The 15437-nt window shown below is 57.3% G+C and overlaps 1 protein-coding gene across 1 annotated transcript in view; it reads left to right on the top strand.

Annotated features, from left to right (window-relative positions):
- Positions 1-853: 853 nt before the first annotated feature.
- Positions 854-15437, top strand: part of PDE9A (phosphodiesterase 9A) — a 178394-nt gene continuing 163810 nt past the window's right edge. The window contains exon 1 of the mRNA XM_058427844.1: positions 854-1117. Coding sequence (XP_058283827.1) covers positions 1049-1117 — 69 coding nt within the window. The 5' untranslated portion in view covers positions 854-1048. The remainder of the gene's footprint in view (positions 1118-15437) is intronic.

Here is a 15437-nt window from a genome sequence, read left to right as displayed (position 1 = left end):
AGACACTTAACAGATGGAAAGCGGTGGCTTGGAACTCACTTCCAACGAAACAATAGCACATGCTCCGGCTGGCTTTGACACTTGGTTCCAAAGGCGACATGCACCCAGGGCCAGGACCACGGCATCTGAGCCTCCTCCCCCAGCTGCCAACCCCATTCCCAATGGAGGAGCCCAGGAGAACTGGGGGCGGCCAAGGCAGCCCTTCCGTGCCCCGCAGATCCAGAGGATGCCCACAGCCCCCTTCCCCTCCCGCCTTTCCCACACTCCCTGTAGCAATTCACACAAGGGGGGAGGGGACGAACATGCTGAATCCAGCAGATAGCTTGTGGCGGGGTAATCCTCGGTCCGGCCCCATACAGGACAGAAATAAAATCGCCATTTCAGCTCTGGGCGCAGCTGGAGGAGGCTGACGCCCCCTAGTTAGGGGAAGGCTGTGGGTGAACGAGAAGGAACTTTTCCCGTTTTCTATTCAAATGAAATGAGGGTGGCGGTCGCAGCAGGGAGAGAGGAGCGAGGGGAGTTTTCCCGGCGGGGCTGGGGGGTCCACAGCGACGCTGCCACGCTCAGCCCAGCGCTGGCTTAAGAGGGACGGACTGCGTGCGGAGGCGACGGCTCCGGGTCGAAGGGGTCGCTCGGGGCTCTGCACAGCTGTCCGGGGCGCATCGGGAGATAGGCGGCCGACCGGGGGCTGGAGTCAAGGGAAGAAGAAAGAGGGGGAAGGGAGGTGCAGGGAGTGAAGAGGAGGGGAGAGAGGAGAGACGCGGGAGGGAGGGGGAAGGGGGGAGGGGGGAGGGGCGGGCGGCCGGGAGGAGGAGCGCGCGAGCCGGAGCCCGAGCCCGAGCCCGAGCGCGAGCCGAGCGGAGGAGACCCTGCAGCGCGCGGCGGCGGCTCCCGGGCGTCCCGGGCCCGGTGGCGGCGCGGCTCTGGTTGGCTGAGCGCCGCGGGCCGCCCCCGCCCGCCCCCTCCCCTGCTCCCCTCCCCCGCCTCCCGCGGCGGCTGGCGTCGGGAAAGTACAGTAAAAAGTCCAAGTGCAGCCGCCGGGCGCAGGATGGGATCCGGCTCATCCAGCTACCGGCCCAAGGCCATCTACCTGGACATCGATGGACGCATTCAGAAGGTAGCCCCCTCCCCCACCCAGACACCCCCTCCTCCCGCCGGGTGACCGCGCCGGGGCCCGGCGCGGCGGGGCGGGACTGTCCGTGCGTCTGCCGGTCCGGGCTGCGGCCTCCGTGCGCTCCGCCAGCTCTGGTCGGGGACGGGGGTCCCCACGCGCCGGCTCCCCGGGGAAAGGGGCGACTCGCCCTGGGGAGTGGGGGGCGGGCTAGTGTTTCCATTTCACAGGCAGAGCTTTTCTTTTTAAAAATCTGATTAGGCTGAGTTTTTACATTCAAGGGCTGGCACATGAAGCCTTTAATTTCCGGTGGATCGGCCCGCCGGGCAGCCCCTGGGTCGTGGTCCGCGGAGGGGGCGAGCAGCCGCCGCTTCCTGTCGCGCGGGGGCAGGTGCGGGGGGCGCCGGCGGGGGCGGTGCTCCCCCGCAGGTGGGTAGCTCCGACTACAGAGGGGACTCGGGCCGCTGCATCTCCGGGGCCCCGCGGAGAGCCTGGGGGGCAGCGGGTCCGGCTCTCCCCTCCTGTGCGGAGATAGGAAGTCCCTCGAATGTCCAGTGTTCCTAGCGGACTTGAGTTACACGGGAGAGGGGTTCAGAATAGACCCCCTTTGTTCGTGGCCCCCTCTGACGGGCAGAGAGGGACAATGAGCGCGCCGGCTTGGAAGGGACTCTCATGAGCTCCCCCTAAAGTCCCCAGGGAAAAGCCATTGTGAGGAAATCCCTCAAACCTCAGCTGGGCGTTTCAGGAAGCCCTTGCAGCTGCTTCTCACCTTTCTGCCCACGGAGTACTCCACTGAAGGAGGCCAGGGAGAGATGCCCCAGCCAGGCACACAGCAGGTGCCGGCCAGGCTTGAGTGTTTCCTGTTCCCAGATGTGCATTTGGCCAGTTTAATCAGTAGATTTAAGCCAACAAGCCGCCCTCACCCTGTGCCCGGCTTGATCCCCGTGAAATGGAAATTACAGCCCTCTCCCACTGTAGCCCGCTTTGACAGACTCAGATAATCGGGAGGAGGAAGCATCTTCAAGGACAGGTGGTCACCCCCTTATTTCATCAGTGCTGGGCAGCTGGGCAGCGGCAGACGCACAACTAGACCCAGGTCCCTGACTCCAGGACTAGGCGTCTGCAATTGCGTGGGACTGTAACAGCCTCCTTTCTCCCCAAAGGAAGGAGTGGCCCTCCCTTGAATATGTCACTGCTCCAGCATGCACACTCTCACACACACACACACACGCTCCAGTGCTCACACATCCACTCACAAACACACACACATGCACACAAATGCATACACACACGTGCACATGAGCACACAGACATGCACACCACATAGGCACATGCACACACACTTTTTCTGCCCAATAGATGAGAATGTATCAAAGACCTGCCTTTAAAAACAAAAATCTTTTTAAAGTGAGTTGTCACCAGATCAACAGTAGCAGGTCTGTCCTAAGAACTTCCCAAAGCTGTCCCGGGAGCAGCTGTCTTGGAAGCAGGTGAAAAGCGGAGGAGAGCTTCAGGAAGGGTGGGAGGAGGACGCTGGGTGTGGCAGGCCAGGCTGTTATTGCTGGCAGGGTAGCTTTTCACAGTGGACACGCTGAGGTTGGGGTGATCTCCAGGAAAGCAGCCTGCAGGTGGGCCCTGGGGAAGACATGGCATGTGGCACCTGTGCGGGGGAGAGGCGGATTGACTGCCAGCTCCACCACTTCCTGTAACCACGAGCAAGACCCTTGGCTCCCCAAGCTGGCATCCCCGTCCATAAAGAAGGGATAATAAAATCTGCTTTATAGACTGGAATGAGAAGGGAATGAGTGAATGTAAACACTGCCTGGAACACTGCAGAACACGATGAGCGTTATTCTTCCCTCAGTTCCTTCCATAAACGTCCTTTCGCGGTGCAAACAGGGAGGCGCCAGACGGGTCTCCAACCCCCCCTGCCCCCCATCTCCACGAGGTCTGTTGCTTGCTCCTGAGTGCCCCCCGCCCTCTGCCCCTTGCTGTGAACCCCATTGGCAGCTCCTAGCTGGACTGTGAGTCCTGGTTGAAGCCGAATTGTTTGCCCAAGCATGTGCCGGGCAAAGCATGATAACTTCTCACTCACCTCCCAGGCTGCACACCCAGCAGTGCTGTCATGGATGGGTTGCACCAGGCTCAGCTGAGAGCACTTTCAGCACCGCTGCCATCAGCCGCCATTCCTTCTCTTAAAGTACCAGGCACTGGGTAAATCCTGGAATTTCCAGCGTGAATCTGTCTCCCTGCGATCCGCCCCATCTCCTCTCCATCAAAGGTCATGGAAACAAACCCATATTGCTTCCTAGGAGGGGGCCCTGGGGGCCACTGGTTGCAGGAGATAAGGGATGTGTTGCTTTCTGTCACTGTGTTCTTCTGCACCACCTGGCCATGAGTCCTGGTGATGGGCATACCGGCTCCTTCGTTATCTCTGCCCTTTGTCCCTCTGGTTACCTAACCCCCTGGCCATCTCGGTTTCCCCCTGAGAACGCAGAGATGGGGAGGAAGGAGGGAACATTAGAAACTGGGGGTTCTGCTGAGTTCTGTGCTCCGGCAAAGCTCCAGGTTGACAATCTGAAGTTGTCTGAGGGAGGCCCCAGGCGGCAAGTGCCGGTGTCTCCTGGCTTGGCCTTACCTGTGCAGGTAACCCTGCAGACATCCCTGATGATTCAGAGGAGCCGCTGCAGCCACTTGGCAGCCAGGTCAATGCTTTATTTATATGAAGAAAACTCCAGACACGCACAGGTGTCACATCACCGGAGTTACACAGTGGGAGGCAGCAACAGGAATTTGGGGGATTCTGTCTTCCCTCCTCGGGAGCTTTTCCTTCAGAGGTTGTGCAGAGGAAGCTGGGGGTATGAAGTGAGTCGGAGGGTGCCTCCTGAGCCCCACACGAAGGCAGGACTCTGTGCCCTGGAGTCCAACTGAGGCTCCGTTTTCAGTGCTCCCATCTCATCTCGAGAACCTTGGGTCAGTTACTTCACTCTGTGCGCCTGTGTTGCTGTGCTAAGAATTAAATGGGATAAGGCAGATTGCCTGGTCAATGAGCCAGCCGTGTTTATTGAGCATCTACTGTGTGCTGAGTGCTGGGGTCCAGGGTAAATGGGAATGGGAAGGAAACTACAAATGATAAACAGCAGCAGATGTTGCAGGCTGGGTGGGCCAGCCCCATGCGGGGCCTGATGAACAGGTTTTTTTTCCCTGATGATCGGCTTTGTAGGCTTTGTGGGCTTTGTGGGGAAGGAGCCCTTTGTGCAGAACTGGTAGCCATGAGGATGGCCTGGTGAGAAGCTGCTGAAGGGCTGGGGACAGCCTCCACCCAGCCAGTAGCATCTGCACGGGCCTGTCCCATCATCTGTTCCTTGGCTTGCCAGGGTGCACAGATCAGGACTTGGCACTTCCCCAGCACCAGGTGAAGCCCTCCTGTCACCCCCAACCCTGTGTCCAGACCCTCAGGTGGGCTATTGAAGAAGGGAAGAGGTGGAAGCCAGGTCCCCAAACCTAGGGTGCTGAGGTCCTTGCTTCAGAGAGACTGTGTCCGCTAGGAGCTGAAGCGCTTCGTCTTTCCCCAGAGGGTTTGTTTCTTCCTTTCCTCAGCTGCCCCTACCCTGGGGGGCCCTGGCTGCAGCCCCTGCTCCTTTCTCTTGCCTGTGGGGAAAGGGTTTGCTCAGCTGAGCTGCCCACGGAATGACAGGGATGATGCACTCAGCACCGGGGAGCTGGAGGGGGTCCCACCTGTGGCACATCCAGGCTTGGGTTTGCCAATCTTCCGAATGGGGGAAGAGAGAGGCCTTTGGGACCCCTGGGCCAGGCTGTGGGCTCCGGTGTGGTGAGGAGCCACATCTGGGCAACACTGAATGCTCCGGAGCCTCTGTGGGTGCCACTGCCCTGATCCGGCAGCCCCCTTGGGACACTCGCACTGTGCGCGGCCTCCCTGGCGCCTCTGGGCTGTGGTGTTCTGGTCTTGGCCTTGCTCTGCAGCTGGAACCCAGGTATGAACGCATCGGCGGCCGCTTGAGTTTGTGGGGCTATTTCTACTCTAAACCAGGGCAGCGAATGCGCACAGCCCAAAGGGAGGAGCAGCGCTAGAAAGCATTCAAGCGTCCGCAGAAGTCAGCTCCCAGTTCTTAATAGTTTGCCACCCACCGTGGCTACGCCACACCTACGCTTGCCTCCGCCCCACCTATGCCTGCCCCCTTCACCTGCGGGAGCCCAGGGTTCCGTGCCCTGGGCAGCTGGTGGGGTCTGCCCAGGCCTTCTCATGATGTTTCCACCCAGCCTGGTCCTGGCACCCAAGGCCAACCTCTGCGGGCCCCAGAGCTGTCCCTTCTTGGCTCAGGTCCTCCCCGCAGCGCTTGGAGTCCAGGCCTCTGCACCCTGCTGGGGTGGTCTCTGGTCCTGGCCCAAGGAAATGCTGCTCCCTGCTGCCTGTTTCTACTGACCTGTCCTGTTCAGGCCCCTCTGCCTTCATTTCTTGCTTTAACAAGCATGAGCTGCCGTCTCCCCTGGCCCCTCAGGGGAGAGGAGCGCAGTGCCCCAACCTTGTCTGTAGTGGTCAGCATGGTGGGGCCTTAAGCCCTACCCGGCTCCTGCGTGCCTTTCCCCTCTCCTGCCCCCGATATGGTCAAATGCAAACCTCCTTTCATTTTAGAAGGCATGGCCTGCTCAGCCCACACGCGCAGTACCCTCTCCTGTGGCTGCAGGCATCTCTGCTCACTCGTGCAGGGCTGCGTCCCCCAGCCACACTGACTCCTCTCCAGGTTTCTCGGCTCCAGCACCACTGTCTATGTCCTCCTTCCCAGGTGGATGGCGGCTCTCCTCGCCATCCTCCCCACTTCCAGCCTATCATCTGTCTGCCTATTACATAACTTTTGATCTTTAAATTGGTATAAAAATGGTACTGTAAGTTCACTGAACCAAGAAAAGCTGCTGAAGGAAGGGGGTCACTCACACCCTTTTGGGGTTTCCTGTGTATGAATGGAGGGGGTGGCAGTGGAGGGGGGACAGGGAGCAATGAGAGTTGCCAGCCTTATTGCTGTCCTGACCCCTGGCTGGGGACGACTCCCCTGTCTCCGCCTGAATTGAAGCCGGGCTGTGAAAAGTAGCAAGAACCCTCGGTTTTTGGTTCCTTTTTCAACCAGCAATCAGCCATGAAGTGCCTGACCACTTGAGAGCTACGTCAGGTGCTGTCTCGGAGAGGGCACTGGAAACTGGGCCCTTCCCAATTTTAGCCCAAGGGCGCCGAGAAGTCAGGGAGCTGCTGGCCTCCCCACTCCTTCCCATTGGTGTGGTCCGAATTCCCCTTTAGCCAGACATTTCCAATGTCCAGAGGCCCAGGAGGGGACAGCTGGAAGCCAGAAGCCCACCTGATGCCATCAGGAATTTCCGTGAATGACCTGGAAACCTCTCAGACTAAACCAATGCCACCCAATCTGGGAATCCAGGAGGGCTGGTCTCGTGGAGTGGTGGGGACAATGTGCTGAGACAGCCTCACCTCATCGGTCTTTCCCACTTGCCAGCCGGGAGGCCTGGGCAAAGTCACTTTCTCCCCAGGGAAGTGGAGGCTCCCTGTGCAGTCCACGCTGAGCAATGGGGTGAAGTTTCCAGAGCAGGGCAGGGCACAGGGGGAGGCTCACGAATGCCACCCTTGCCCTCAGGCCTGGGCACAGCGCAGCCCCCATGACACTTCTCTCATCCTGGACCCATCAGCCCAGAAGACTCTGGAAGCAGCAGTGGCAGCACCTTCCTGTCACTTGTCTTGTCACTCCCGGAGTCCACTCTGAGCTGGAACCACAGGCTCCCATGAAGAGGGAGCCAGAACCACAGGCCCCAGGAGCCCGGGTCCCACAGCCCGCACCGTCACCTTCGAGCCAGCCACTCAGCTCAGTGTGGGTGGAGGGGCTGTCTGGCCTCAGAAATGGGCAAAAGACAGCTCTGGTTGTCAGCGAGGTAAATCTAGCACAGAGGAAGGGCACGCTGTCCCCGTCAGACGCCTCAGATGAACTGACATGCAAATGAGAGATGAAACGGGGACGCTGCCGGGCAGCTGATCTCAGTGCAGCAACCGGGGCACCTCGGGGCATAAGCCGGGCGGGGAGGAGGCAGGGACTGGGCCCCAGGGGGCCGAGACCTCCTGAGAGGCTGGGCCCGGCAGCCCAGTCCTGGGCTTGCTTCCCAGGGAGTGGTGGGCAACCCTGAACCCTCTCTCACCCAATCACCTGCTCCCCTGGGCGCAGGTGACTGCACAAGCCACACTCCCGGGAAATTTCAGGAGGTCTTGGGCAAGAAGGGCCCAGAGAGTCCCCAGAGACCAGACAGCACAGCCCGCTAGCTGGGCCTGCCCCAGACAAAGCGCGTCTGCGCTCCTTGGCTTTCTCCCCAGACAAACCCACCCAGAGCACAGGATCCCTCCAGCTTCCAGGAGCAGGCGCAGGGCCTGCAGGGACGGCTCGCAGAGGAGGCAGTTGGCGAGTCAGTGCCTGGCTCGTAGAGGTTGAGACCAAAGCCAGTTGGGTGCCTGCATTTCCAGGGGTCCAAATATTTTGGAGAAGAAAGTGTTCTAAGAAAGTGCACAGGGTGGGGGATGAAAGACCACGCTGTGGGTACCGTGTACACCGCTCGGGTGACAGTGCGCCAGAATCTCAGAAATCACCACTACAGAACTTACCCACGTAACCAGACACCACCCCTTCCCCAAACACTATTGAAATGTTTTTTTAAAAAAAGATTAAAATGGTTAAAAAAAGAAAGTGCACAAGCAAGGGTCCATCTGCAGGAGTTGGAGGAGCGCATGCCTGTATTCCTGGCACCACAGGCACAGTCATGCCGTGGGCACCAGGGACGCCCAGTGCACTCAGCCACCCAGGGGTGGCTCCCAACATTTTCAAGCTCAAAAAGAAATATTTTCACTTGAGGGTGCAACTTATTTGTCTTGACCCCACCCCTGACTGCCTGTCTCCCCCCTCACCCTGACCACATCTCCCCAAGTCCCAAAGCTGGTCATGAAACGGGAGCATTGGCCCTGAACAGAAACCCCCAGTACCCCTGAAAATTCAGTCTAGAAACAACTAAAAGAAGAGCCACAACATTTTATTCTATTTGCTTTAGATTCTCTGCCTTTTTTTTTTTTTTTTTTTTTTTTGAGATGAAGTCTTGCTCTGTCGCCCAGGCTAGAGTGCAGTGGCACGATCTCAGCTCACTGCAACCTCCACCTCCCAGGTTCAAGGAATTCTCCTGCCTCAGCCTCCCGAGTAGCTGAGACTACAGGCACCTGCCACCACGCCCGGCTAATTTTGTATTTTTAGTAGAGACGGGGTTTCACCATCTTGGCCTGGTCTCAAACTCCTGACCTTGTGATCCACCCGCCTCGGCCTCCCAAAGTGCTGGGATTACAGGCGTGAGCCACCGCGCCCAGCCTTTTTTTTTATTTTAAATTATGGTAAAATATATAAACAATAAACACTCCCTCCCCATCCCCATCCCCCAGCCCCTGACCCCCACTGTTCATTCCACTTTCTATCTCCATGAACCTGACGAGTGTGGGGACCTCACAGAAGTGGAGTCAGACAGGATCGCCCTGCTGTGCCTGGCCTGGTTCACTCGGATCATGCCCTCAGGTTCATCCATGTTGTAGCACGTGTCCGAATTTCCTGCCTTTTTAAGGCTGAGCGATATTCCATTGTGTGGGTGGACCACATTTTGTGTTTCCATTCGAAACGGATGAATTGATGAAACTGCCTGATATTTTTAAAGCCTCAGTCATTTTCATTCTTAGTTCTTCAGTTTGCAAAGGGCCGGCCTGTTGTCATGGGTTTATTGTTGCGTCTTCTGAAAAACTTTGTGAGTTCCCGAAGCCCTCTCCACGTCAAGTCATGGCTGCGCTGCTTTGCGAAGCTGCATGCATGTCTGTGGTGTAGCCTGTGTACAGCCTGTGATGTGTCGCAGCGGAAGGGTAGGGGGCTGTCCAGGGAAGACAGATGCGCCAGGTTCCGCTCCACGGAGCTCAGCTACCAGCCCTGGTGGAGGGCGCAGATGGGGCCGATTTGTCATTTGTCTGTGCTTGAGCCCAGCAGCTGTGTGGCCTCCCTGGGGCAAGTCACTCACCCTCTCTGGGCCTCAGTGTCTCTGTCTGTGAAGTGGGGGGAAGATTTTGGAAGATTAAGTGGCTAATACGTGTCAAATGCAAGAACACACTGGCACTTGGAGAATGCTATGTAAATGTTATCATTTTTATTTGTTTGTTATTTATTTATCCATGTCATGGATTTAAGGCAGTCTAATCTCAGTGCCTGGTGGAGACAGACCCGGGCCCCACCCTCCCGGGTTGTCAAGTGGCCCCTGTGCCTCCCACCATCGTCCCCAGCACGGGGCCGTGTCCGAGCGTGCGTGAAGGGCCAGTTCACCTCACAGCTCTGCTTCCCAGGTTAGCTCCTATCCACCCTCCCCTACCTGTTTCCTCACCGAAGGAAGGGGCAGAAAGATGCCTTCCATGTCCCTCCCGACTGGTGCAGAGGGATGGAGCTCTATGGTACACACACACATATACATGCACACACCCACCACACACACACACCATGCACATCACACACATGCACACACCCCACACACATGCACATCACACACATGCACACACCCACCACACACCCCACACACACGCACATCACACACGTGCACACACCGTGCACACACACCATGCACACGCACATCGCACACATGCACACACCATGCACATCACACACAAGAACACACACCACACACACCATGCACATGCATGTCACACACATGCACACACCCACATCACACCCACGCACCACACCACACACATGCACACACACCACACACACGCACATCACACACCATGCACACACACACCACGCACACACACATCACACACATGCACACACCATGCACATCACACACATACACACACACCACACACACACAGTATGAAGATGACAGAGAAGTCAGCAGAGCCCCTGGGGGTTTCAGGAGTTGAGTGGGGATGAGGCAGGTGGCCACACAGCTCGGAGGGAGGGCAGAAGGCACCCTTCTTTGCAGAGTCACAGTGGGGCTTGCCTCCTATACGTGCCCAAAGGGTGAAGCCCCTTATCTTATTGCCCGATTTGATGAGGTTTGAAGTGGTTGAGCTTGGAGGATATGGGCTGAGCCCACAGCAGACAGGCCTGGCAGTGCCCCCCATCTTCCCACCCTCCCGTCACGCAGCCCAACTCTTGGGGGCGGGGTGCCACCGTGATGTGCCGTCACCTGCAGCAGCATGTCCTCATGCCAGGCTGAGACCAGCACTGTGTGACCAGCCTGCCCCATGTCCCTCAGCACTGTGTCACACTCCACGCTGAGGCCCCACTGAAGCATGCCAGGCCCTATCCTATTTCTTCCAGGTAGTCGTCTGCCCAGCACCTCCCTTCCCAGGTCCTTCCCCAAAGCCCAGGGCTCTCAGCATCCAGGACTCTGGAGTCTCCCAGGTGTTGATGGCTGAGGTCATCAGCTGGATGCCAGGCCACCCAGGATGCTCCAGGTCCTTGCTGGGGTATGGAGTTTCTGATTCAGCCTCAGTCCCTGTGGTGAGTCCACCATGTGTCCTCAGATGATGGATCAGGGAGCCCCCAGAGGACGGCCTGGGGCAGAGTTGGGTCCAGATGTCAAAGGGGCTTCTCGAGGCGTCTCCAGCTCCCACCTGCCCCTCGGAGTGCCAGGCGTGGTTTCTGGAAGAGAAAGCTGGGGGTTTAGTGACTCCAGCCCACTGCTGTGAGCCCGAGGCATCAAACTAAAAATAGTGAGGCCAAGAGGGAGTCTTTGTGTTCGGCTCAGTGGGCAATAGTGCCTCACCTCGCAGCATGACACAGGGCTGATGACACGGGGCACGTTGGTCACAAAGTGCCAGTCTCAGCCTGGCACAGGGACATGCCACCTGCAGGTGATGACACATCACAGTGGCAGCCGCCCTTGAGGGTGCTGCTGCATTGAGGAGGAGCCCAGATCCAGGGAGACACTTGCAGCAGATGAGGCAGGAGGCCAGCGAGGGGTTCTGCCTGCCTTCCCGGCTGGCCTCTGCATGGACACAAAGCAGGAAAGGCATAAAGGTGACCCTGGCCACCAAAGCAGGCCTGGAGCAAACTGGACCAACCCAAGGCCCTGGTGCCAGCAGTCAGAGACATTTCTTTCCTGGCAGGAAAACTGTGCTTCATTTTCTAATGAAATTCCAAGGCAATCAAAAGGCAAAGAAAGAGGAGGGAAAGGAAGGGAGGAAGGGGGTTCCATTCCCATCCGAATGGAGGCCCCCAAGGCTTCTGTAGCTCCCCCCATCACCAGCTTCACTCACCACTCTTATCTGATGCCTCCTATTTGGGCACATACGGCTGGGTCGGCCTTGCGAGAGCCTCAGTTTCTTCTCGACTTCCGCCTGCCTGCACTGTCACCACATCCTGCCATTGACCTCTGTTCGTCCCCTCCTGGTCACTGCTGTGAGTTGAATTGTGTCTCCCAAAAAAGTGGATTCCCGTCCTAACCTGTGAACGCCCTGTTAGTTGGAAATAGGGTATCTCCAGACATAATCACATCAAGATGAGGTCATACTGCATTGGGATGGGCCTCAAGCCCATATGCCTGCCATCCTTCTAAGGAGAGGGAAACACAGACACACATTTGTCCATGGAAATGAGAACGGAAGACATAGAGACAGAATCAGGCCGTGTAAAGACAGACTGAGAGACCAGAGTGATGCGTGTACAAGCCAGGCTCTGCGGGCAGCCCCTAGAAGCTGGAAGAGGCAAGCCTCCTCCCTGGAGTCCTGGGAAGGAGCCAGCTCCACCCACACCTCGAGCTCAGGCTTCAGGCCTCCAGAGCCATGAGAGATAAACCTCTGTGGTCTGATGTCACCCAGTTTGTGGTCTTTGTTATAGCAGCCCCAGGACACTCAGGGGGTTGCCTTGTCCACCCCCATTCTGGCCCTCTGAGGGACTGGTTGGCTTTTAGAAGACCCTTCAACCTGCCCTCTGGTCCTCCTCCCCCACCCAGAGACCCCTGGCTACACCCTGCTCAAGGGAACTCACCAAAGCCCACAGGGACCCTGTGATCCTGTCACCTGGGCTCCCACAGGCCAGCAGTGTCGCGACCTGGACATCTGGCTCCAGCCTCGGTGGCCACCCCTGACCTTGCTCTGCTCCGACAGCTCCTGGCCTTCTCTGCCCTGGCCGGCCCTTGCTGAATATCCCCTCTCCTAGGAAGCCGGATGTGTCGCGTGCAGGTGCCTCTCTGCACTGTAATAACTCCTCACCAGGCACCCTTGGAGCCCAGGATCAAGTCACTCACCTTCCAACCCTGCCCCTGCCCAGAGACTGGCCCGGGAACCAGTAACAGTTGTTGAATAATGAACAATGGATGCATGCAGCGCACCCGTGAGAGGGCGTTGCTCGGCTGGGCCAGGGATGAAGCTTCTCCCGTGTGGCTCCACTGTCTATCTCTCAAGCTCCTGATTCTGCCCTGGGCACCTCTGCTCAGTGAGGCCCCGTTGAAGTCAGTTGGGGAGGCAGTGTGGACCATGAGAAGGGAGTCCTAAGCACAGGAAACGCTGCCTTCCTGGGGCCCTAAAGAACAGGCTCACCTTCCCCAAGGGCCTTCAGGCCCTGACATCTAAAAAGATGTTCTTCATCAAAGAATGAAAACACTTGGCCTGCTTCTCAGATGGTCTCAGACTGTCTCCGCTCACAGGAGTTGCAGGTTTTTGGGTTTTATGCAAGTTCAGATCACAACAGGCATCTCGCAAGAACCAGGCATTACCTTTATTCCAAAAGCCTTGATGGGCCTTCTTGAAAGGACTGGCAGGCACCACTTCCCTAGAAACCTGTGGCAAGTTCCCTCCTCCCGACCCCCTGCTGTTTGGTCCAGGACCCCTGCAGTTCTGACTGGGACCCCCTTGGCCCTTCTCAAGGGAACCAGCACAGCACATGTGTTTCTGCTTGATGAACCGCCCTTTCCCCCACTGCAGTTCTGGTGGAATCTCCCCTCCCTTATCCCATTCCCACTTGGAAGTGATGATGATGGAATGGACGATGCCGGCTTACCAAGACATCCAAGCTCTCTGGGTCGAAGTTGGGGAGAGGGGTGCACAAAAAGGATGCCACTCCCGTCTGCCTTTCCCCGCCACCCCATGGTTTCCTCTAAATCTTTTCACCCATGCCCAGCCACACCATTCTCACATACTGCCTTGAAACTGGGCTGGAAGGGGCTGCGTGCTGAGAGAAGGTCCTCTCCCCCAGTGATCCTCCAGAGGGGCTGCCGCCTGGGTTCCCCGAGCACCTCCTACCCCACCCTCCCCATTCCCGCCATCCCCAGGGTCCAGGGAGCCCAGATTCCAGGGAAGGGTCGCATGAGCTGTCACTCAGAGTCCTGATACAGCAGAGACAGAGAGAGGCCCTGGGAGAAGTGAGCATGAATTATTAAGACAAGACAAGGGTGAGGCCCCAGAGAGGGGGTGGCGGAAGGGTCATGTTCATGTAGCGAGAGTTGCCTCGTGCTTAAACCGGGTATCCAGGAGTCAAGCAGGTTGCAACTGGCGAGAGGCCTTCAGAAATGCCCCGCGAGAGTCCTGTGCGCAGAGCTCCATCTCAGCACACTTCTTGTTCTTTTGGTTCATCGATTTTTGCATTTTCAGTCCCCTGTGATCCATTATTTATAACAGTGGAGATTGGCCTCAGACACTAGCATTGAGGAAAACAAAAGCGAAGCTACCCAGAAAAATGACAAGAGTGATGAGCAGAGCAGCCATGACGAATGAGCTCTGTGCGGAGGCCCGGGATCCGCGCAGATGCCGGCGCGGGGGAAATGAGCCCTGAAATCCCGCCGTCAGGCCAGGCAGCTCTGAGCGTGACCTGGAGGGCTGCTCAGACGGTCTGGATAGCCGTGTCCTGCTCATGAACACCCTCCATCGGGAAAGGAATTTCCCCACGGATTATCAGAGCTGCTCCCTCCACCCTCCCACCTCCCACGCGGGTCACATCAACTCCCTCTGCAGCCTCTGGCCAGCTGCTGAGCCCTCCGTGTCTCCCCTCGTTAATGCCTCGTTCAACATCCCCTCCTGAAGTTTCCCCCAATTGCATACACGCGCTGAGGCTCTCCCGGTATCAAGGACTCCCACTGCTTGCGAAAAAGATTCCACCCCTCTTAGAACAGAGGCCAGGGCCGCTGTAGCAAATGGCCATAAATGCCACAGCTTAAAACAACAGAAACGGATTATCTCACAGCTCTGGAGGATGGAGTCCAAAATCTGAATCGCTGGGCTGAAATCCAGGTGTGGGCAGGGCCGCGCTCCCTCTAGAGGCTCCCCCGGAGATTCCCTTCCTTGCCTCTTCCAGCTGCTGGTGGCTGCCAGCAGTTTGGGAATTGTGGCCGCATCACACCACCTTTCTGTTTGTTGTTGACATCCCTGCCTCCCCTGCCTGCGGGGTCTTAGATGTCTCTCTCCTTCCCACTGAGTTTCACTCCACATTTGAATTGGATTAACTCATGCCACGTTAGGCAAATGTGCCCCTCAAATCCTTCCACTTAACAGACATTTATTAAAGGTTCCTGTGTGCAGGGCCCAAGAGAAGGGACATTAAGAGACGAATCTTGGGAGGCCATGGCATGCTTCAGAGCCTTGGCGTCAAAATGACAACCCACACCCCACTTGGCGGCTCATCTGGGGCCCTGGAATCAGCAGACTGAGGTTGGAACCCAGCAATGGCACATGCTGGCTGTACGTTCTCGGACCTCAGTTTCAACATCAGTGACATGGGGATAGGATCTGCCCAGCAGACATAAGTGCTCACCACATCCCAGATAGCCGAGTATCTCACAGAGGCTCCTGGTATGGTCTCCATGCTGCTGCTCAGCGCGGAATGAAGAGGTTCGGGAACTTGCCCATAGCCACGGATAATGAGGGACAGAGCTGGAATTGAGCCCGGGAGCCTGCACACACAGCCCAGTGTGACCGTGCCTTCCAGGGAGAGGTCGGCCCTGGCACCAGGTGGGCATGTCAGCATCACCTTCAAGGTGTGCTTTAAGGATCCAAGATAATGTGGGTGCTTCAACAGATGCATGGCAATAAAAGGACCATGTTTCACATTCACACGCACACACACATACACTTACACACACATTCACACACAGTCACACACATATGCTTACACACACATTCACACTCACACATACACACATTCTCACACACATGCTTACACATTCACACATACACTTACACACATTCACACACACTTACACATTCACACACATACACACACATTCACACACATTCACACATACACACACA

Source organism: Hylobates moloch, unplaced genomic scaffold (genome assembly GCF_009828535.3).
Source record: "Hylobates moloch isolate HMO894 unplaced genomic scaffold, HMol_V3 SCAFFOLD_14, whole genome shotgun sequence".
NCBI lineage: Eukaryota > Metazoa > Chordata > Mammalia > Primates > Hylobatidae > Hylobates > Hylobates moloch.
The sequence above is the reverse complement of the archived record's forward strand: the minus strand, read 5'-3'. Positions and strand labels throughout refer to the sequence as shown.